Source organism: Scomber japonicus, chromosome 7, assembly GCF_027409825.1.
Source record: "Scomber japonicus isolate fScoJap1 chromosome 7, fScoJap1.pri, whole genome shotgun sequence".
Classification (NCBI taxonomy): domain Eukaryota; kingdom Metazoa; phylum Chordata; class Actinopteri; order Scombriformes; family Scombridae; genus Scomber; species Scomber japonicus.
The window spans coordinates 9,534,511-9,559,043 of record NC_070584.1 but is presented as its reverse complement, the minus strand read 5'-3'; the positions used below and the strand labels follow the sequence as shown (position 1 = coordinate 9,559,043).

The window sequence follows — 24,533 nt, the reverse complement described above, 5'->3', positions numbered from 1 at the left end:
TCTGTTGTTGGTCTTCTTTTCTATTGTGCAAACAAAATTAAGAAAGAGTGACATAGTGTCTCAATACATTTGTAGAAAACATTTCAGCAGCACAGTCTGCTGAGCTTTAAGTTAATTACATTATACACACTCTAAGTCAATCTCATACAACAGCACTGAAATAAATATTTTTGTAGTGTCTGCCAAAGGTGTTCCATTGCATTCAAAAGTGTTTCTGTATATTTTAATGCTTCTGTTCTCCAAGTACGCCAGCATAGGTAGACAAAACATTACAAAAAACATTGTAAAACCATCCATAATAACAGCAACACAAGCTATAACCTCAAAAATAGCTATTCTTTGACAGTCAAGAAAAGTAAGATGGGATTTAATTCAGGGTTGTTGTATTTGATACTCAATGGAGCATCCTCCTCCTATACATGATGAGATATACAATAGTGACAGCAAATCTAAAAACATAAAGTCTTCAATTTAAATTACTGATGGTCATTTATATACATACACAACCGCTGCAAAGCACTGTGGTAGGAAAATGTCATGTTATGTCCGGACAAGTGAGGCCAGGTACACCCACACTGACAGGACATTATTTGGGTAGGGGTGCACATACACAGCCAGGGCAAACTCCACATTTGATGCTTGAACATTATGGACTCCTGTGCTGTACACTGCCTCTATGATAGGCCGAATCTCAGAGAATGGTAGATGCAGGGGGAATCCCGAAATCTAAAAAGAAAGAAACGCCTATTAGCAGTTATTTATGACAGGAACATACGAAAGTGACACCATGTGCTTTCTGTCGATCAACATTTTTCGAGAGATTATTCTTTTGAAGACTGATGACATCAGACAATGACTCATTCATGTATTTTTTCCTCGCTCAGTCTCTTCTCAGACCTACCCTGTTGTCTCCCAGCAGGCTCTGCAACTCATGGCGGTGCCCTTCAGCCACATCCCGTCCCCCGCTCAGTTCCAATTTGGGCAGGAACTGTTTCAGGGTGGAGGTGCAGTAGCGGTTCCAGCGGGTTGGGTGACGAGGGCGCCACTCCATGATCTTCTCCTTCAGGATCTTCTCAATCCTATGAAGAGTGTGAAGTATATGAGTATGAGAGTTAGTAACTGCAGTGTAATAAATCAAAATGATACTGTTAGATATTAATACTTCAGCTGCCACAACTTGCCTGCTCTGAAGCTCTGTTGCAGCTGCTTTGTCTGAGCGGCGATATACCAGCTCCTCTGGCTAAAAATAATTGAATTGAGTAGAATATTAGATACAGCATTATTACTATACATAATAGGATTACACAGAAAGGTTGAACACTCACCTGTACACTCGACAACCCCGGGTGAGAGAAGGATCGGGAGAAAAACGGTTTCCACAAGTTGGTTTTTGTGATGTCAAAACTCATCCTCATTGGCAAGGTGTACTCTTGAATGTTGAACCACAACTAAATGGCAAATCACAATCACAATTAAAAAAAGAAAAATCTAATGATCTGCTACAAACTAACAAGAAGAAGAATGAAAAATCACACTGTGAACTGTTGATTTGATGTCATATAGTTCCTTCTCCTCACTTACATTATCAGCATTGACCAGGCATCCAACTGTTTGCAGTGGACAGAAGCTGTCATACTGGCTGTAGTGCTGACCGCTGCTGGGATTCCAGATCAGGTAGCGGCTCTGCTCATGGGTCAAGACATACGCCGTGGGTCCCTTTTAAATAAATAGATCAAAAAAGTTAGTGTTGTAATGAAACATATACTAATTTGGAACGTCATCAGGTTTTAAAAATAAATGTCACCCACCTCTGGTATAGCGGTGCCGATGATAAGCCAGGCTTTCTTGCCCATCGATAGGAAGTAGTTGCACAACAGTACGGCGTGTTCCTCTTCATCACCTGCCAGGAGGGTGAGGAATTGCTACAAAAGAGGATGAAGCACAAGGTCAGTGCAGAATTTCCATCTTCTTACAATATATCAGGAAGGGTTCACTCACATCGCAGGTGCTCCACAGGTCGCAGACACCAGAAAATGAAACTCTGTCGGGCAGAGAAGGGATGAGTGAGACAAACCGGGCAACCAGGGCCTGTGTGGAGAAAAAGAAAGTGTGTTGATTCAGTAAATCAAATCAGGAACTCAAGCAATGACGACTGAAGACGATGAGGAGCCTCTCTTGTTCTCTTTAGGCCAGGGTGTTGATCAGACTAACCGTGGTCTCCTGGGTGTTATTGGGGAAGGCATCCAGTAGCTCCTGTGGCGGGTTGAGTGGCCGGATATAACGCGTGATGAAGACCGTCTTCCCATTGAGATCTATGACGGTGCAAATGCAGGGGCGGTCCGGGTAGCCCAGTGCAACATCTCTCTCGAATCTCTCTGCAGCCTGTAGTAAATGCTCCTCCTCTTGGCTGTCAAACTGTGTAAGAAGTCAAAGGTTACTGCGGAAGAATACAGGTCAGCACTATGTAAAAGAATTAAGATGCGGTCATGAATGATTAAATGAGGCCAATAAAAAGTGTTCTGACTGGCATTTACCTTCACCTCCTTTATCTAGTACATGCAGCAGAGCAAAAGCAAATATGTGAAACAAAAGAATGACAATCATGAGAAATGAATATACTAATGCACACTTTTAAAAGCATGACCACCAGATTGTTCCAAAACAAGGGTCCCTTTTCATTACAGGGTGAGTAAAGCTTTCAGGTTTGTTTCCCTGAATAGTCCTCTAATAACAGTATTATATACCAGTAATATCTTTCTATCGTCCACCACTGGGCCTAACCCATATTGTTCTGTCTCTCCTGTCGACTTTCCCTTGTTCTGGGACAATGGAAGCTTTTATGAACACAATCTAATATGGACATCCAAAAAATATATAACGTATAAATTGATAAGCAAAAGTATTAAAATATAAAACTAAAAACGTATGTAAGGACACACATAAAGTGAGATAAACTAGCAGACAGTGATGCAGAAGGGCACTAAAAAGCAGACAGAATCTAGCCTTGAGGATTCCACTTGTACAAAAATCACCTTTTCCCTGATAGACTCTCCAGGCACCAGCTGAGGTTCAATAGTGATGAACATGGTGATAAATGCTCCCTCGCTCAGACTTCTCAACGTATCATAACCGCCATTATTTCCATGGAGCCGCTCCTTGCTGTACCCCAGCAGCACTGCGGGTGTGTTCACCTTGAATGTTCCATCGATCTGTGAGATACAAAATAAATAAATCAGTGAGCGGTTCAGGCAGTTTTCTGTTAAAGAGGCCACAGCGTCTGAACACAACAAATACACGACTCTCACCCTGGACTGAGAATAAATGGTGCTGAAAGGAATCTTGACAGACCCCAACCAGTGCTTCTCCACCCAGGTATGTGTCGACTTTCCTCTGTCTTTGTCATTCTGAGGAGCAGAAGGTGTTCAATTAAAACAATAACACATCCAATGATCCGAGGAACATCTGCTGACAGTAATACTTGGAGTCGGGTGCATAAAACTTACCACTCCAGCTTCATAAACCACTTCATCAAAAATGTTGATGAAGACTTCATCTTTGACAGACTGCAAGCTGGCAGTGCTATAGTCACCATTTGGGGCACTGAAGATAAGAAGTACAGTTTAACATTTCAGCCAGTTTGTTAGATTGTATCAGGAATTATAAAAGGAGCTCGGAGCATATTTCAATGATTTTTCCTGGAGCTATTTCCAACGGCACACTTCAAAAAGTGCCAACACCTGAATGTTGTCTTTATGATGCTATTACTAACACCTGTGAGCTATTTCATAAGCTAACTCTCATTCCATATTTCACGTTAAAGCTGTCTCAAGCGCAGGCATTACAATCTCCTGCTGCTTCAAAAATGCAAGTACATTTATGTCATGCTATAAAAGACAAAAGTGAAGCCATAAAATACACAGTTGTTCACCTGAATGGCAGCTGCAGCTCCTCGTTCCAGCAGGGGTTTGGTCCATCGGCTGTGGTTGTTTGAAGTACTGTGCGCTGGAAGGAAATCTCCACAAAGGGTCTCACTTGTACCTACATCACACAGATACCAAGCATATAATATAGATCATACCATACCACTCAAGAGTTTGCTCTTATGTAAGGTTGAGGGTGTATGGTACCTGACTGAGGAGCCAATCACTGCTCTGGAGGGCAGTCTGAGATGCTGGTCCTGCCTTACTGAAATAATAACCAATTGAAACAAAGTTAAAAATTCTGTCTGCTGTCTAGAAATCATGATAAATCATCATATTTCTGAGGGCAAAGGAGATGTTTTTTGTATTCTGAACTAGTCTAGTCACTCACTTGCTCTGAGACCTGCGGGTGGGGATGTTGTAGGCCCGGATGATGTTGATCAGCACTCTAATGTCTCCGTCACAGAGATTCTGAGCTGTCACCTTCTTTCTTTCTTTCCTCTGAGGTTTCAGTGGCCGCTTAGGTTCGGCCAGCTTGAAAAGATTTAATCCCAGGATCCTGATAGTCACAACAAACAGCTGTTATCATTTTGTAAGCAACCTACAGGGGATTGCAATTGTTCACTCATAGCACTACTGGACGCAAGTAAGTAGTATTGATTGATTGGATGGGATCTTTACGAATAGTATTCAGTCCCTCAAGGTATTTGCAATTTCATAATTACAATACAAATGTGTGGAAAGTGTACCTCAGCAATGTGAATATGTGAGAATATTGTTACAGTTACTATTATACATGATAATTGGCTTCAAATATCTGTTGCAAAATATGTATGAAGCACATTTTTAGAATTAGTAACACTCTAGTAAAACTGATGCAATTTTATAGCAATAAAGCAACATAATGCATCTTGATTTTTGAGATAACACCCTGGGACTAAATACTAAACTAAGTCTATGGTTGCTAATGTACTGGTACTCAGGGTTCAAACTACTAAGAGAAACAGAGATATTGGGATCGGGAGAAAAAGAAAGAAAATCTTAAAACATACCCAGGACCTGCACCACTGTTATACATGCAAAGCAGACGAATAGCAGAAAAATGGAATGGGAAAGATTTTAACATTCACTTTGAATTATGAATGAATAATGTGCTAAGTGACACCATACTGTGTAATTGGCCTTGACGTACATTACTACGTGAACATCTTCAGAAATGTCATCCAAGACTGAAATTAATTTCTGATTTCAGATTTGATTTTCGTGTCCACGTGTTGTGAAAACACAGATTCGAACGGTTCCAAGGGGAGAACGTTACCTAGCCAAGGGAATGCAGTGTTGAGTGTAAGATCAAATAGACCGAAGCAGACAGCAGGCCAAGAAACATACTTACATTAACCTGCGATTTATAAAGGCCCTGTCTCTCTGTCTGATTGGTCGATTTGGATGTCGGTTCCACAGTGCAGGGTAATCCAAGTTATCTAACCTTTCCTCTACAACTGGCACGGGGAGTTCAGGCACTCTTTGTAATATTTCAAGCGTAAGATATACAGAAATGATGAATTACAACACAGAAAGCAGCGCTCACTGTACATGTTTGGATTAGTATTGCAGTAATTGGCAAGAAAGGAACATTTGTCCTGTGACACATAACATGCATAACACAAGGACAAAGAAAGTCAGTTGTGACAGATGGGAGTTTGAAGTGAGACAGACTATTTAGTCAGTTAATAATGCCTGAAGGTGTGTTTACCCAATGCTCGGTATCTCATCTTCTATCACCAAGTCAGAGAGAAGATAGTGATGCTTGGCAAGAAGAAATCGGTTGATGACTGATTCTCGGATCTGTAGGAAAATGTGAAAGCATAATAAGTTTTGTGCTATCAGGTGTTTAACATTGGTGTGAAAAAAGATTTAAATGAGTTACGTCTACACACCTTCTGAAGATATTTGGCTACTAAGGCTCTGTGTGAATCCAGATGTTCTTTGGTGTCAATTATCTCTCCTTCTTTCAGCCTCTTCTCGTATTCCTAAAATAATTTTTAAACCAAAGAGATGAAAAACTATTTGCTTCATATAGAATGAATCATTCTCTTATATTGACAGTGAATATACAAACGGCTGACCTGGAACACTTTATCAGTGACCTCTCTCTCCAGAGCTGGAACACTCTTGTAATTCCGAAACTCTGCAACTTCCTGGTTCCTCAGCCTGAGCAGGCGGAATCTTTTCGACCTATCCAACTCTTCATCGGTCGCAAAGTTAAACTCTTCCTGCAGCTGCTCCAGACGGAAATACTCCGGAGCTGTCACCTCTCCACTGCTGGCTACCTGTGAGAAACACAGATAAAACTGTAAACTGCATGGCTCCTGGATTGTGAAACCTCTTGGTGTTATGCAAAATATTTCAGTACCCACTTTGAGCAGCTGCATAATGGAAGCATTTTTTGGATCGTTGGGGTCCAGTCGTGACTGTGTGGCCCACTCCCCGATTTTTTTCATGTCGTAAAGTCCAGATGCCCCGATATAGGTGACAGCATCAAGATGACTGACACAGAGACAAAAAGTGATTAATATAACTGAATTTGCCATGTTTGACCCCATAAACCACAGACTGCATGCACAACTCATTACTAACAACTTAGTTCCAAATAAACTCTACATGTTTTTAAATTGTTGACAGCTGTAGCCATGGGCTGAAACTTATTATATGACATAAGACTCAACTTATTTATTCTTTCAGATAAATGCATAATATGATTGTTGGGAAAAAATATGAATATAAATATAAATATGTCACAATTCTGCGGTTTCCCGTGACTGCTTGAATGCATTAACATAGAAATGTTTCCAGAAACTTCCAGAGTTCTCAACCGCATAACAATTTACGGATATAAACATCTGTGGTATGCTTTGGAAGATGGTCAACAGTGATGTAAATCATGCAGGATTTTGTAGATTTAGGGATAAAAACATATTAAACTGAGGCACCAGATGGTTTGTTTCACAGAACCATCTGAGAAGTCGTCGTTGGAAACTATTTGGAAAAGGGCAGGGACTTTCCAAAAAAAAACCCAAACTTGGCAGGCGATTGGATGAACCATCTGTCTATCACGGGATAACTTCTCTCTTTTGTCACACCTAAACCACACCTGTTGCCACTAGTTCCTCATAGTAGTAGAAGTAGTAGAGATACTACCTGTGTATGCCGCCAGGTTGTTGAGACACAGGAGGGGCGAGGGGTACATCATCCTCCCCGATCCCCCAAGAAACACAGCATGACACCTTCCCAGAGGTCAACAGGGTCTGTTTGTTACTTCCATCAGCCTCAAAGGACAGGGGCACATCTGAGGCGATGAAGGACGTGGAGGCAGACATAAGTGAAATGATAGGGCTATGCATAACAGTGAAGTAATACTGACATTTTCAGTTCATTTATATATTTCAGTCTGAAATATATAAATTATTATTGCGTGGGACCAAATTTGCATGTTACATCATTTCAGGTCGGAGCTTCTATCAAACGCAGAAGACATTTACCGCTTCCCACGCCCTCATGGTCGAACATCACTCTCTGGTTGCTGCTGAACTCAAATTCCTCAAGAGGGACGTTGCCTGTCAAGACTGTGGGCTCTGGCACTGGAATGTACACTTGTGCGAGGAGGGAGCATGATGAGCCAATCTCCTCAAACACCTACCCATACAAAGTGGACAAACACACACAAGAAATAGTGAGAAAAGAACTTTTAGCCACCGTAGTCATCCATGAAGCAAAAGTGTGGATTAGACAACGTACTGTGGCAGAAAACTAATTGTTTCTATACTCTACCTGCAAATTTATACTTTGGGGACAATTAACTATCTTGAGGTTGAAAATCTGGCCAAAGTGCACTCTGAAATCAGTGTTCAGGGGTCGGCTGTCCGTTCGGGAAACTTCTTTGTCGTTGTATAAGATCTTGATGAAAAGAGAGCGTCGTGTAACATCTTCTCTTCTAGCTACTTCAGCCCTAAAACAAGGAGTAAATGAAGGTGATGAAAAAGGTCCCTCTATGTTCTATTAAATATTATTATCTTGCTGATTTCAAAACAGGTGAATAAATATGACAGTGGGTGAGATCATTTCACTAGTCTCAAAGCTAATTCAAAATATTCTTGACACTTATTTGCTGAATTTCAACACAGTTTTTACTTGTTTACAAAAAACACTCAACACTCTGTCCTTACTGGCATACCAAGTCTTTCTCAGAGTTTCTGCTCATACCTGGGGCAAAGTTCACTGGCAGTGATGTTTCCAGATGCAGACAGCTCAGGGATCAGGATGGGCTCTCCTGGTTTCCTGCGTATCCTGGAGGCTTTTTCTCTGACCTGCTGCTCTACTGAGTCAAAGTCTGGCTTCTCTGGAGGCTCCGGCTTTGGGGGGCCTTCTTCAACGGGCCCCTCCGATTCACTCAGTTCCTGAGTATCTTCCTCTTCTTCTGTCTCATCCTGTGACTGTCCTTTCTTCTTCTTTTTTCTCCTCTTCTTTTTGGCTTTCTGAAAAAGGTGAACATCCAACGTGCTTATCAATATACAGGATATACGTGTATGTACACATAAGGAAGGGAAATACAAAATAGAAGATAATTAGTGGGTGCTAATTCACAATTTGTTTTTGTACAGTAATATGCATTATATTAATGGAACTGACAGACTAACAATAACTGAGTCAGCTGGGCTGCAAATATCTAGTAAAGATCTAGCACCTGTTTCCCTCTCCAGAGCTTCCACTCTTCCAGCTGTTTCTTGTACTCAGACAGCTTTTTCTGGTAGTCCTCCTCGCTCTCTGCCTCCAACTCCACAACCTCTGCCAAGATTTCATCTTCAAATTCTCGCTCATCTGTCAGACGATCAACAGTTTCCCTGGAACAACACAAAACAATCATGACCCAAGACTAAACACAGTATCCAGCAGGTGTTTGTAGGTTCACAAGGTTTTATGTCTGTGTTAAGCCAATACATGTGTACTCTGAGATAGGTAATTATTCATCTGGTTCATAATGTGCTTTCAGTGTAAGTCAGGAAAATCTATAACAAAGTTTATCTGAAGCTTAAATGAGGCTTCAAATTAAGTGGCTATCAATCAAAGTTACTGTCGTCTTAGTATAAACTGATATCTTTGTTTCCCTGGACATTGTGTCTCTGTTGAGCTGCAGAGGAAGGATAGTAACAAAAATGTGAATGTTGTACAAGAAAAGACTGTAACTGAGGAACACATACACTTTATTTGACTAATTTAGTTGACTGAACCCTCATATCAGCCTGAAAGTTTGAATACATTTTTAAAAGGAACAAGGAGAGTGGATTTAGTCCAAACATGACAACCAGACTATTCATGTAAGACAGACTTGAAAAATTATGATCCTGTCCTTTGATTAAACATTCTGTGGAGCAGCACCAGACATGGACACTGTCTAACTACACAATGAACACGTTCTACTCTACAATCCAAGAACAAACTGTGAGAGATCACAGTAATAACATTTGAGCTTGACTTCAGTGGTTACCTTCTGAGATAGAGCTTGTAGGGAGTGTTGGTGAACTTCTGAAACTCTCTCAGGGCCTTGAGCTCTTTCCATACTTTAACTACATTCTTCAGAAGAGTCCTGTCTTTCTCCTGCTCGCTGTCTCGCAGCTGCCGAGTGTTCCTAAGACATGAACGGGAAAGAACGTACAGTAGGGTAAAGGTTACAATCATGCATGTAATTGCGCAGATTGTATCCCATGGTACAACCTGCCAAACTCACCTAATTTCCAGACTGTACTCAGATATCCGCTGGTGCATGGCCTGAGTGAGGCTCTGCCCGCCGTGGATCTCAAGGATGTTTCTCAGTGCGTTCCTCAATCCGTTCAACTGTAGCAAACAAGAAACACATAATACATTAAATACATATGTGGCCTGTTTGAATAATAAAACGAATTAAAGATTTTATTCAGGACTGTGGCTTCACACACAGTGATTCAGTACTTGGATGAGTATTGTGATAGTTGTGTAGTTTACCTTGTCAGTGAGGTGTCCTGTGAGGTTATTGTGCTGCCTGGTGAGGTGCTTGTCATACAGCTGGGCCAGACGGGCCCCCAGGACGTGTTCGCGACTGAAGAGTGGGTGATGAGAGAAGATAAGTCCCGAGACATCAACATCAAGCTGGTAGTCTCCCTCAGGGTCTGCTGCACCAGCAATGTACAAATTTGCATATTTGGATTTGAGTGCCTGGGGGATAGAATAACATCATCCATCACACAAGGTTCTGGAGGAATAATGATCCCTATGAAATATGACTCAGCACTTGTGTGAATCTAAGTGTGTGTGTGAAAGCTTAAAAGGATGCATGAAATAGCTGGTAAGATTGATAGCACCCATCAGGGAGCGCTGTAATAAAAAGTCATGCATGACATACAATGTGCGATAAACACCCCAACTGAACTACAATGAACACTCTGTTTTCTCCATGATCACATTTGACAGCTGTGTCTCTCTTCTGAATGAAAAAGAAAACAGGAAAACGCTTCCTTTCCACAGACACTCCCAACCTGTGAACCACATCTGAACACTGTTTTGGGTGCGTTTCAGAGTTCAAATGTTTGTCATACTTTTGTCTCTACAGTCAGTCACACTATTGCCAAATTTGAGATGAATGAATACACACACACACACACAAAATAGCACACATCGATGACTATGATTCTGGCTTTTCTATAGATGTTGTACTTATGATTGAAACTATTCTGTCTCATTTCTAGTAGATATATATATATATATATATATTTATAAAAGATATTCTATTTGAGCTCCAGATCTTCTTTAAAAGTAATTTCACATTGCTTATTTTAATGCCCACAGTGCTCTGTTGGAGTTTTAATGTATATTAAATTGTCTGTAGAGATGATACCACAAATGCCTCCGGCTCTGCCCTCATAACAAACACCCCTCCTTCCCTGTTCCTTTGTACCAAATGCCAAATTGCCCTTTTCTTTTGGCAAAGGGAATCGAAAACATTCAAATATGAGGGAGCCACAGTGCTCTCAGTGTATGAATGCACAAGACGCTTTAGATATGGCGAATGAATGGAGTGATGGAATAAAGAGTGGGTGTGTGTCCGACCTTCCTGTGCACAATGTGTAGTGCGGGGTCCAGGTCCTCCTCCATGTGAAAGAGAGGAGGTCTTGTGGATGATTCTTTTATGGGGTCAGGCAGAGCCATGATCCTGCCGTCATCTCCAAACCACTTTTTTCCCTTGATAAATTAAAAGGATATATTTTAAAGACTGCCTGGTTAACAGCTGAGCACTAGTGATACTGATGAGCTGTTCGGCTGACGTTACCTCCTCCATTTTCAAAATGCGGTTCTCCAGAATGTTCTCATTGGTCAGAGACACAGGGGGCCTCTCTCCTACGTACAGGCCCTCATCCTCCAGATAACGGGGCTTCATGTTTTCAGGTAGTTTAATGGAGGTTGGGACTGTGACAATGATATATAAATGATTTAAAAGATAGTTGACATCCTGGAGAACAGTGTGGCAGATATTACAGTATTTGAAAGATGTGAATCATTCATTATAGAATACCTGTTTGAAAGCTTGGTGTGTAGAGGAGTTCATTTTCTCTCTGAAAAAGTTTTCGGTACCCAGAATACTCCGCTTTCTTCACTTGCAAGAAGTCCTGAGATGATTGTTCAATGACAAATAAATCCTCCTTATCTTGCACAAGAGGAGCTTCTTCACCCTAAGGTGTGACAGACAACAAGGGGCGCATGGAACAATATTTAGACAATTATTTAAAAACTCTCTCAGCTCATTTCTTACAATATCAACATCAGTGTCTTACCTGGTCTTCATTTTCATCTTGGTGATCTTCATCAACTTCAGCATCTTCCTGCTGTTCAACTTCCTCTCCTTCTTCTTTATCTCTGTCCTCCTCTGCTGTCCTTCTCTGCTTTTTTTTTCTCTTGCTCGTCTTCTCGGTCTTATCCTCAGGATCTGGCTCAAAGCTGAATGTAAAGAAATTGTAGGCTTCCTCTGCAGTCGGCTGGCCTTTTGCTGCCTGCGTTTGCGATGAGTGAATAAATAAATAAATAAATAAATAAACACAACGATATAAATCATTTGTACCTAAAAGGTTTACTATCTTGTTTCAGGCCTTACTCGTCTTGCTGATTCTCGGAACTTGACCCTGGTGCTAAGTGTCAGAGGGACATCATGTCTGCCGTCCCTGTCTGAATCACCCTGTAAAATAGTGAGAGTTAAACCACTGCTCCTGCTGGATTAAATTACATGGGTACAGTCATGGTTAGAGGGATCATACACCGCCACGGTTAAGGTAGCTGCTCACCTCTCTGTCAAACCTTGTTACAGTGTCTCTGTCTCTGAGGCTCTGCAGGCGACTGGGTGGCTCTCGAGAGGCCTCCTGTAGCTGGAGACTTTCACCTTTAGACTGAAACACAGAGGCTATACATTATACATCAATGCTTTTCAGCTTGATACTTTCATCCAGAATTTGCAATTACACTTATCAGAAGTGAGTGGATTTTGGAATAGGATAACATTCAGGCTCTTCTTTAAAAAAAACAACTTAGGTGAGGTGTTTACCCTGGCCGCTCTCAGCTTCTCCTCCAGGCGCTGTGTCATAAAGTTGTCTAATTGTTGAGAACTGGAAGTGTGAATTCTTGAGGAGTGACCTGGACAAACCAATCACAAAACAAGAAAAGTATAGAGCTGAGTATCAAACCTCAGTGCTTACTGGTAAAATTAAAAATAGTCTCTGTAGCTCCCTAGAAAAACGACACTATAGATCGTAAATTCGGCAACCAAAAACAAGCTATAGATACATTTGCATGACAGACACCATCTAGAAGCTGTAGTAATGATGCTCTAGGGAAGTGACGCAGTTCAGACGATGCTGATATAAGGTAACTTCCTTATAGATAGATAATAAGATGGCAAAAAGTGGCAAAAGCTGCAGGAAACCATTGTTTGCTGCCAATTTCCAAGCATGAGTGTCAACTTCAATGTAGTGTTTACGGCTGCCATGATGATGACAGTTGCCACGTTTAACCACGTTTCAAGTGATCATTTTAACCCAAACCATGATCTTTTCCAATCCCCACCCTATCCAAGTGTTTTTTTGTGCCTAAACATAACCAGACCTTAACCACTGTTGTCACAACATAACACATAATTATTTGTAAGATTTGTAAGTGATGTTGTAATTGTTTTGTAAAGCGGCATATTACACTCCAAACGAATATCATTGTTTCTAGAAGACATGTTGATTTGTTGGCAGTGAGTGCTTGGTCAGCATCTAAATCTTGTTGACTCATTCTTTGATCAAATATTTCTGGACTTACAGTTCCAGTCAAAAGTTTAGACACACTTTCTCATTCAAGGGAATGAGAAAGTGTGTCCAGCTGACTGCTACAGTATATTATAATGTAATGTAATTATTTTTACACTTTATTTGAAACAAAATGTTATTAGTACCAATAAAACACTTTGAACAACACCCAACCATAGAACTGTATACACTGTTAGCAAAACTCCAAAGAGTGACAGGCAGGTTTAGCTAGGACAATGAAGGCCCACCTCTCTGAGAACCAGTTGGAGGTCTTGATGAAACCACTGAGTCAGCTGTCTTATCAGCTGATCCCTCATCTTCAGAGTGGTGCTGGACGGTGGAGATCTCCTCCACATCACCATCGTCATCATCATCCTGTGTTGTAGACTGTTCAAGCAGCTAATATAGGTTAAAAAAAGAGCAGTGGTTAATAAACAGTTATCGATGTAATGGCAGGAATAGGACTGAGGGTGCCAGAGGAAGATTTACCCTTTTCTTCCGCCTCTGTCTCTGGGCTCTTAATGTGCGTTTCAGAGTCTCTCCTGGGTCTTCCTCGCTGCTTTGAGGGTCCTGGTACAACACAGCCATACAGTCAAAACAAACTGTACCCATCAACACTCATAGTTTGCACACTCACTGCTAAAGCTGTTAAAAAGGCTCATTGGCAGTTAAGTGGGAAGGAAAGAGAGAGGGAAATTGGTGTTGAGCAGCCAGCAGCATACACATGCGTGCAACTACAGCCTACAGGCTCAGCTACAAAACACACACACACACACCAACCTTCAAGGGTTGTCGTCTCCCCTCACTCAACTTGGTAGACGGAACCAGAGCCTATCAAGTACAGTTACATTTACTAAAGTGTTAGCAGCTCATCTATCTGTGTTTGTGACTCTGAGCCGCTCCTCCAGGTCATGTTGAGTCCTGTTTAGTTTCTGCTGGATGGACTCTACAACAAGGCTAACGCTACTGTAACAATAGCAATACATCATGTTTATCTGGACAAACATAACTCATGTATAACTTTACCTGGACGTCGTCTTCATTTCTGTTTTTTACCAACGTGCCTTGTAAAGCTCGCCGCTTATTGCGCAGTTTTTCTCGGATATCACTACAACAGAGAGAGAGGGCAGCTACCGTTAGCTTAGCTACAAAGCTAAAACAAAAAGTGACATTTCTGAGACGTATAGCTACATTAAAGTGGTTTAAAGTAGAAAAGAAGAAGGCAATAACTACCTTGAAGAAGCCAGGGTGACGACTGTACTCCTCTTTGAAATAACAAAGAGCAGAAAGCAGCCTGACTATCGCCGCAGTTGATTTTGAATGTATTATAAACCGGTAACGTACTACAATGTATGTATTCCTGCTTGCGTATCATTTGCACTATGGCTAATTCATTTATTAAAGCGAACTGTTTTCTCTCGATACATGCCAAACTAGCGCCGTTTCTGCTGCCTAGTAACGAGATAAACTACTTCTCCACCTACCTTGAAAGTAATCCAGTGTCAGCTGTTTTAGATTTTCATTCGTCCTTCAGGTTGTCAATCAAGCAACGTAATGACGTAATGACCCTGCTGACCCGCTACGGAGTCCGGGAAGTAGTAATATGCGCATCACCAAGAAAGCTTTCACCGGGCTGCTCCCTTGATGTGACACAGCCAAAAACAACACTTAACACTGATCTGAATTGACTTCATGTTAAAGCGTGCAACATATTTCTCTCACACATGTTTCATATTCCTTGATGATAATAAAAACTCCAAGCTCCATCTGTCAACAGTGTTTATTTAAGTTAATATTGATCCAACTCCCATTTGCAACCCAAAACAAATAAATCAAAAATTCGTTCAAGCTTAATCAAATCCTGTTCTTTCACATCAGTAGATAGGTCTCTATAGTAGCAATATAACAAGCAGTACAAACATTTTCATATAAATATAGTTTGACATACCATATGTGTAATGACTAAAACTATCGAAACAACAGTGACTAGCAGTTTGTGTTTTTATTTATTTATGGGTGTGTGTATTCCAGGTTCTATGCGTAGTCCTCTGCCAGTGTGTCAAAATAGTTTGTGTCAGCATAGATAAGGAAGCCAGAGAACAAGCTGTCAGCCCAGCCCGGATCAGCAAATAAACCATTCTGGTCTTTGTAGAAGATTTCCATCCACACCTCATCCTCAGGGTTCAGGTACATCACAGTGGACCCAGATGCCACGTCATGGTTCCCTGTGTTGGCGTCGAAGGTTTTGATGCGAAACTGGCCATTCTGCACCAGACCAATCGCCAGGTGTTTGTTGGCCAGTGTAATATCATAGGAGAAAAAATAAATGCCTGGGTACGCACAGATGAACTTGCCCGTCTGTGGGTTGTAATGTCCGCCCTCATCAAACAGGACCTTGTTGAACTTGATGGGGGTCTTCTCTGCGGGGTAGCTGCTGGTGATTCCCACAGAGAAGGCAGATTTAGGCAGAAGGCTGCCACATTTGCAGATTCCTGCAGTTCCCTGTGTCCCTTGTTTGCCCATGTCCCCTTTCTCTCCATCAGGTCCTGGAGGACCAGGTGGGCCCACGTCTCCATTCTCTCCTTTAGGGCCTTGTTTCCCTGCAGGGCCACGGTCACCTCGGCCCCCAATCTTACCTGTCGGCCCGACCCTGCCCTTTAACCCTGAAACAAGAAATCATGTTGGCATCAACATTTCTGCACAATTATTGACAAAAATGACATTTTCTAAAACATCCTGGAATATGAATGAGTCTCTATGCTGTACTTGCTGAACTTATTTAAGGAAGGCAATGGAAAGACAGCTCCCCACCCAATGTCACATATTAAGTCACCATTGGAACACAGCCATCTTGACATTTTGATTCATCCAAATCCACTAGACTATCCACACAGTAAACACCCTGGAGCTAGGAAACACTGTGAATCTCACACACCGTATGTTTGTGCAAGCATAGTGAACTATTCTGAATATGCAGCTTCCTACTTGAGTGAAGGTGTGTGTCTGAATTCCTGTTCCCACACAGAATGGAAAACACAGGTGCATGACGTTCATTCATCGCTGACAGGTTTATTACAAACTGTGTAGACGATATCAGAAAAGCAGATCTGTTGGATGAGACTAACAGACGCGGGTCTCTCAAATATTTTCATTTTTATAACTTATGAAAGCTTCACCCACAGGAAACCTTCTCAATAAAATATGCAAAGAAATTCTATACCAATCTGTGAATAAGCAGAGTTTGTTTTGTTTGAAATGAACAGTTTAGATATGTGTAACATCTCACAATTTGGTAGGAGGGCTGTGATGCAACACCTGAAGTCACAAACACACACACACACACACACACACACACACACACACACACACCCAAACCCCCACAGCTGAAACTTTCTAATCCTTATGCTCAGCCAGCTCTGTTTCTCCTAATAATAACAATGAGCATGCAGTATAAATATGATACAGCAGCAGCCAGATAGAAAGAAATGGAGTATGTAATACTTGCACTGAGTAAAGACAGATGATGTGTCTGTATTACCGTTAAAAGCATAAAGGTTAAATGAAGAAATGTCTCTCTGCAGGTTTTAGTGCATACCAGTGTCAGTCAGTGTCAGTCATTTTCTACTGAAGCTACTGATGCCACATTTTGGTTTGCCTCAGTGCTCAGCTGTAATGTCCTATTCTGATAAAAGAATGAGTCCTAGGAGACTGATGTTATGATTGTTGCTATGTTCCGTCTCTGTCCTGAGAAATTAGGAAATCACAGATGTAGATTTAATCTAGCTTTTTGTTGCCTTCTACTGTTTACTGTGATAATAAACGCTCAGCTCTGTACCAGATATAATAATCATGTTCTTTTGGTGTAGTCGGACACCTGAGGCCTATTTATTTAGATGTATTATTATAATTATCTTTAAGCCTGTACTGTGTGCTATTTTATACAACGGACACTTAATTTCATAATAATGTTATTAAAGATAATGAGTTCTTCTATGAAAGTCATCATCTTCTCCTTCATCTTCTCCCACTCAGGCCAGCTGTCAGATAAGCAAACTGTTCCACGCCTGATGTTTGCACAGACTGGTAGTGTCTTTTGGCACATATAAACTGATTCTGTATCTGTTTATGTTTTATATTATACCTGTGTCTCCCTTTTCTCCCTTTTCACCCTTCCTGCCATCTCTGCCATCTCTTCCCGGGATACCCACATTCCCATCTGCTCCCGGGGGACCGCTGGGACCTGGCTTGCCAGGCAGGCCCGGTGACCCGGGGACACTGCAGATCAGACGCGGCGCTCCTTTCAGCTTGGCTTCAAACAACTGTCCAAAGACACAGTGGCACAGGCAGACCACTCCCATCAACGTCCACATCTTCAAATCTGTAAAATAAAGGAAGACATCATTTCCTTACAGGAAGAGCAAAAATAGTTTTGTGTTTTATTAGATATTTAGAGAAAAAGGGAAGGTTTTTAAACAGGTTCTGCCCAGAAGCGTTATCAGGTTTCACAATGCTATAAAACACATACAGTGGTGTCGTCATGAGTGCAGACAGAACAAAAGAATTTTCTAATTTGTGATCAAGCACAGCATGAGGCCAGATGGCTCAGTCTCACATGCTGATGTTCTCATCCATCACAGAACTTCATGTAAGAGACCTCAAACGCAACCTTTGTCTCTGTTCCAAGTCTCCCCCCCCTTAAAATTCCCAACTTATGACACAACATCCAGCACGATTTCTGTCAAGGGAATGTAATCATGAAGCAATGGCACTTGAGGAGTCAGAAACATTATACAGCAGATTACACAGAGCGAGAGAGACACAATCTCATCACGTATTGCTCTGTTTCACTGTCAGAAAAATCACAGTGAATTCAAAAGCGATAACACTGATGATGATCCAGCTGTGGTGAATGAATGAATGACCTCATACATAAGCTTAAATCTACTTTGGCAACCTTTCAGATTCTGGACATTAAACAGATGTTATAAATGCATATGTAAAGGGATTTGACCAAATGCACAGACGTTTAGCAGCCAGATGTGTGGATTTGATTCATTTACATGCTTGTTCTTTGCATATTAGCCAATGTGGGTGTGAGAATGTGAATTTTGCATCTGGCCTTGGCTGGCTGACTCTGATTGGCGGGGGCGTAGGAACATGTGGGTCGTCCCCTTGTCTGTCTTTAAAAATAAGTGTGTCTTATTTCTATTGTAAGCCTTGCCAGAGCACATTTGGTTTATCTGTCAAAGACAAATTATTTGTGTACTATCAGACAGGCAATAAACATGATGAGATAAACAAGAACTATAAACAAGAAGAGCACATCCTGCGCATACACACACACACACACACACACACATACACACACACACACACACACACACACACACACACACACACACACACACACACACACACACACACACACAACATGAACAAGCTGAGTTTGCTTACACATAAACACACACACACACACACACACACACACACATACACACACACACACACACACACACAATTCCTCCATGCTGTTAGTGTAGCATGTTTTTGATTTGGGGGTAATGAAATGGTCACAGAGCCAGTGTGAGGTCCTGCGAGAGAGAAACCCCGCCCGCCCATTCCGCTCTGCAACGATGATGTCAACATTAGTAAATGGCTATCATTAAAGAGAATGGCGTTCTTTTATTACACACACAGGCACACGTGCTTGTACATGAGGAGTTACTGTTAATGCGTGCAACACAGATGCACACAGCTCATTAATTGGCAAGCCACACTTTTTTTTTTTTTTTTTTTTTTAAAGTTGCATTAACTCCAAAATATTGCCACTTTTGACACTCTGACTACTTTTTGTTGCTAATGTTAATATAAGAAATTATGTCCTGTTTAGGAACTCTACTTAAAACTCATAGTTCTCATAGCAACAGGTGAAGTGAGGCAGATTCTACCGACATAACTAAGAAATTCACTTTGGCTATCTTTCACTGCAAACGTCTGTGTCCACTTTCAGCAATGGCAGCCTTCATAATATAGCCTCAGGGTCAGGGTCTTTGTAATTGATGTCAGATCCAACTCTCTCTATGAGTCCTGAGATGGTTTATGATTCCAGGTCATCCTGTCAAAACAATTCAAAATCAACAAATAAAGAATCCCCCAATATCTAACTTCTCACGTCTAAAGTGGGAACATATGGATTTGAATGACTCTATTTACATATCATGCACACATGTCAATGCAATGCCGCTGACACACACAGACAGGTATTTGCAAAGTTATTCAAAGTATTTGCTCAGTGTGTTCTTATTAAAACATGAAATCCTAATAACAGCAGCCTCTCTGTTTTGTACATCATTTAATTAATATTCTGAATGAGACATGTTATGCAATATGCAGTCAGCAAACAGTACAAACAGAGGTATGTAATTAGCCTTACCCCACAGTTGGTAGCTGTTCATCACCAAAGCTGACCAGGTTTCTCAGTGTTGAGTGTCTTTGTCCTATCTGCTCTGATTCCAGTCTTTCTGATGACTTAAGTCCTCGGTGAACATGTTATTCGTATTCTCCTGCTGTGCCCTCAGACATCTGTGTGAAGAGTTCAGCTGCTGCGTTGCTGACAGCGTCTTGCAGTACAACAGCAGCAGCAGCAGCAGCAGTCTGGACTCATTCCTTCTAACCCTCCCTCCTTCACCCCCTTATCCACTCCCTTCTGTCTGCCTCATAAACTTCCCAAGGCAAACAACTATCATGCAGGCAAGAACAGCACGTACACACAGAACCAGCTCCATTAAGTCATGGATGAAGGGGCAACAACTTGGATGCTGTAGATTAAAGCAGTTTTTCTATGACAAGTCATATAAATGCCAGAAGTGGTTTGTGCCTTTTTGACCTTACTGTTGATCTCAGTTGTATTAATGACACTTACCTCTAGATGGCACCTCTAGGAGACTGCTTGGATTATTTTCATGTCACATATGATTTGGTTGAGGTCATCTTTAAAGATACCATATGCAAAATATATAATCAACGTCATGATGATATATGAACAATACAAGCTATTTAATGTGGTCAGTGATAACGATAATTTAATCCAGGCGTCACAAAATAATCCTTTTATTTTCAACATTGCTTACTGGGGAGGGAGGTGGAGGGGTGGAACACGTCTTAATATGTTGTTATATGTTTAGTTTCTTTATTTTTAAGTCATTTATAAAACAATGTTTGTTGTTTGTTGTTGGTTGTATCTGAGGGTCATAATTCCCATCAGGAAGTGAGGGCTAATAAAGTGACAGCTGCTCATGTTAATAGTCATCTGGAAAAATGACTCATAAACATGAATGTGTCCTCTGTGTAATGCTAAGAGAACAGAAATATTGTATGAAGGTTTTCTAAATCAGGCTTCATTATACACCTTACATTGTTATCTTATAGCTCCTTTTTTCCTATTACTGCATGTGGGGAAATGCATATGAAACAAATACAAATCTTCATGCTACAAAAGTCCATCTATCTCACTATTAATTAAATAATTTGAATAATGATTTGGTCGACTTTAAATGGTGCATAGAGCAAAAAAATCAATTATCATTTCATTTCAGAGGAGTGAATTTATGAGACAGCTGTAGTGAGAAACTGAAAACAGGAATTGAATTAAAAATGATATTAGGACATTTAGTAGGTTTAAAAGTAACTGACTGAACAAATAGAACACTGGATAATAAGCTGTAGCTGCAGAAATCTTAATATTGTGTTAGTGTGTTGTTTCCAGCTGTGTTTGGGTATATATATATATATATATATATATGAGTGCATGTATATATATTAATTATCTAATTGTCTCTGATTACAAACTTTAATTTGAAATGATGCTGCAGCCATGTTGTGTCCAAACAGAATGGGTCTTTATTCAGGAAGTGAAAGAAAAAAAAAAAAGATTGTAATCAACACCCCATTTAAATACAAAACCAACAAAAATAAAAATAAACATGATATTCATTTTGCATACCAAAGAACAATTCAGTAATAATTACAATCCAAACACCTCATAGACCACTTTTTGTGTGAACGTATACACAAACTCTGATTTAGAAATTAGTCACTTACAACAAATTACAAATATTTAGCTTTAAAATAAGTCAACTCAAAATAATATCCTAGCAATTAGCATCTTAAAATTATATATAGTGTATTTCCACATAAAAATACAAAATAATACCAATGACATTTAATATGAAAAATTATTCCAAGAATCCTGCTACTATTTAAATGAAATAAAAACGCGGGATAAAACAAGATGAAATGAAATAGAAATATGCATGAAAAAGTCTCTCCTTTTGTTAGCAAAACACTATCCAAAATAACTACAATCATTTACATCAGTACAAAGATATCTGGATTTAAAAATAGTTGCAATGAAAAAACGGGGTTTCTTTTTTCTGACAGTAAAAAATGACACTGTGGATCAGAAATCTGCAAAATATGCAATGAAAAAAATAAATCTGCATTAAAAAGGTTTACACTGTAATTCTTACTTTTATACAAACATTAGAAACAGTATTGCACGTCACAACACAGATTCGAGGTTAGTCAGCCTTTCAAAATGTGTTATATTCAAGTTTCAGAGCATCTACGAGGACAGGCAGCTGCGGCCTCGATGCGACAGGGGAGAATCTCAAGTGTCTTCCAATATAGTAGTAAAACCTTCATCATGTTTCCTTCCTTCAAGTGAAATGTGTATGAAAATAAGAATCAAATTCAACTGTATATCAAAAAACCTTTGATGTGTTTACTGATGACATGATTCTTTATCTTTGAACAGAACTTCGCTTTTGGACATAATTAGCACTGTGTGTGTGGAGGGGGTGGGTGGGGGGCTGAGGGGGTGAAGGGGGTGGGGGGTGGAAAGGGGAATAAATTGTATAATAATCGCATTTAAATAGAAAAATACAATCAAAATCAAATAGTTTCGTTTTTTTTTTCGTCTACAAAAATAGTGAAATAAATATGATTTTTACAAAAACAAAGACACGTACAGAACAAAGTAACAGTGTTCAACATAGAAAATAGAACCTCACAAAAAACAGCACGAGTCAAGTGTTACAGGTGACGATATTCAAACATGTTCGCATCGGACACCATGAGAACTAAAAAAAGCCACAGGGGGGGGGGGTGGGGGGTTCTTTGTGGTGGTGGGGTGTGGGGTTAGGGGGGCCGATGGGGAGCCACCACGCCGTTCTTTTAACTTCCGTCGCGTTACGCCCCCCCCTATTCCTGACTCCCGGGGTTTAGGGTTAGCAACGTCCAAGACTACATTAGAATATATTAGAAAATATTGGATTCCTGCTCTACAGAACATTGATAACTTAAGACCACTGCTTCACGCTACATCATCTTAAATAAGTAATCATGAAAAAATAAAAATTTAATAAAGCATCTGTAGAATTATAAATAGGTGGAGGTTTCAGGGAGTCCACATCTGCACTGAAATCACTTACAGTAAAGGGGGGGGGGGGGGGGTGAATTGGAAATAAAATATATGGGGGGGAGGGGGGAGAGTGGGGGCGGAGGGGTATATAGAAAAGTAGTGCATAATATATTATAAAAAACATTAGGGATATTGAAGGGCCGGTGAAATAAACAAATTAAATTATATATATAGTTATATATATATAGATATATGAATAACTAAATTAACTTAGAGTCTCAGTTCCATTAAGGTTTTTGTAACAGTACACACTTGACGCCTGAACACCAATACCAAGGAGCACACACGCACACACACACACACACACACACACACATACACACACACTAGGGTATGGAACACCAAACCACGATGACACGAGAGCGACACACTTGTACAGTACCGAACGAACGGGACCGGGCCGCCGTCCTTTTTTTTTTTTTTTTTACTCACAGAGAGATTGTCCCTAAACAGTTTTCAAGGGTCGAAATTAAAACAAAGACAAACGATACAAAGAGAGGAGAGTTTCATCTTTAGCGCGGGCAAAAAAAGACAGTCGTCCTATTAAAAGCTTTACTGAGGAGTTACTTTATCTTGTGGTAACTGTGCCCTGGAGCTGTGAAAGCCACACGGTGAAAATGAACGTGTTCCAAAAAAGGATGCTTAAATAACATGACCTTCAGCCTGGGACACTCCATGCACGCACACGCACGCAAGCACGCAACTACTCCCAGCTAAGTCTCTCCCAGCTTATCCAGTCTTTTGTTTTAGCGTTTGGTCTGCCAGGACGATGCCGTATCAGATTAAACTTTAGAACCATACAAAGTTAGGGGATAGGAAGGGTGAAGGCAGAGTCATTTGATGTTGAATTCTCCTCTACATAATGTGTTGGTAACTAAACTAGAGCCTCAGTCTACACTAACAAGGAGTCACACAGCATAGGGACGACACAAACACAAACCACTGAACACCACTCTGCTTCTCCACAGGATTATTAGTAGTATTTTTTTCTTTTTTTTTTTTTTGCCATACAAGCCACCGTGTCACAAAACGATGGCGTCCACTAAATCTACAGTAGAACCAATATCACTTTTTTTTTGTATCGTTAAGTATGTAAACGGCTCAAACAACAGATAAACATCAATGCATGCAAGTGTAAATAGGTTTTTTTTAACGTATTTAGCTTTATCTGATTTTTTTTCCCTCTTAGGCATCTGTAGTATCATCATGCTACTCACTATAGAATTTATGACTCTTTAATCATGATTTCAGTGGTTTGTTTTTTGCTTCTTTTTTTTTTGCAAAGTGTTTTTTTTTTCCTCACTTCCATCCTGCATGCTATTTGTGTAGCTAAGCCTATTGTCATGCACGTTAACTCTTTCCATGGCAATGGGGGCCATAAGTGTTTGAGTGCGTACTGCATTTAATTTTACATGATTCTGGTTTATAAATGGCATTAGATATAATACCTACACATCTACTCGTATATAAGTATATATAGCAGCAAAGCTTCTAAAATAGCTCATTAAGTATAAATGTTGAATACAATTAGCAGAAACCAGATTTTAGTATTTTGAGGTATCAATCTATGGGTTTATGAGCGCAGAAATAACCCTATCATCTTTCTTTTTTATAAACTCTCTAACAAGAAGAAAGAGTCCATGGCAACATTAAAAAACAACCGTTTGCTTTGCGGCAGAAATGTGTCAATTGTATGCTTCCTATCATTTTGCTACCTTTGGTTAATGACCTGGGGCAGGCGTCAACATTAGAGAATCAAGGTTTTCC

The 24,533-nt window shown here is 40.4% G+C and overlaps 2 protein-coding genes across 2 annotated transcripts; both read right to left on the bottom strand.

Moving 5' to 3' along the window:
- Window positions 1-210: 210 nt before the first annotated feature.
- On the bottom strand, window positions 211-14,712 carry cc2d2a (coiled-coil and C2 domain containing 2A). The gene is made up of 38 exons (XM_053322344.1): window positions 14,695-14,712; window positions 14,519-14,583; window positions 14,312-14,393; window positions 13,775-13,855; window positions 13,534-13,684; window positions 12,541-12,629; window positions 12,284-12,385; window positions 12,097-12,177; window positions 11,780-11,995; window positions 11,521-11,677; window positions 11,278-11,414; window positions 11,058-11,189; window positions 9,957-10,166; window positions 9,703-9,809; window positions 9,463-9,603; window positions 8,662-8,818; window positions 8,181-8,452; window positions 7,749-7,926; window positions 7,460-7,613; window positions 7,119-7,266; window positions 6,334-6,467; window positions 6,047-6,246; window positions 5,858-5,950; window positions 5,674-5,765; window positions 4,312-4,479; window positions 4,128-4,185; window positions 3,929-4,038; window positions 3,504-3,600; window positions 3,306-3,404; window positions 3,033-3,209; window positions 2,212-2,415; window positions 1,999-2,088; window positions 1,809-1,922; window positions 1,582-1,716; window positions 1,326-1,448; window positions 1,182-1,240; window positions 902-1,079; window positions 211-726 (listed from the first exon to the last, which is right to left on the bottom strand). Exons 1-38 carry the CDS (start codon window positions 14,710-14,712, stop codon window positions 541-543), a joined length of 4,995 nt encoding a protein of 1,664 aa, XP_053178319.1. The 3' UTR covers window positions 211-540.
- A 350-nt stretch (window positions 14,713-15,062) lies between these two features.
- LOC128361763 (complement C1q tumor necrosis factor-related protein 7) lies at window positions 15,063-19,889 on the bottom strand. Its single transcript, XM_053322317.1, has 3 exons — window positions 19,719-19,889; window positions 17,427-17,663; window positions 15,063-15,948 (listed from the first exon to the last, which is right to left on the bottom strand). The coding sequence occupies exons 1-3, from the start codon at window positions 19,738-19,740 to the stop codon at window positions 15,320-15,322; spliced, it is 888 nt and encodes a 295-aa protein (XP_053178292.1). The 5' UTR covers window positions 19,741-19,889; the 3' UTR covers window positions 15,063-15,319.
- Between the last annotated feature and the right edge of the window lie 4,644 nt (window positions 19,890-24,533).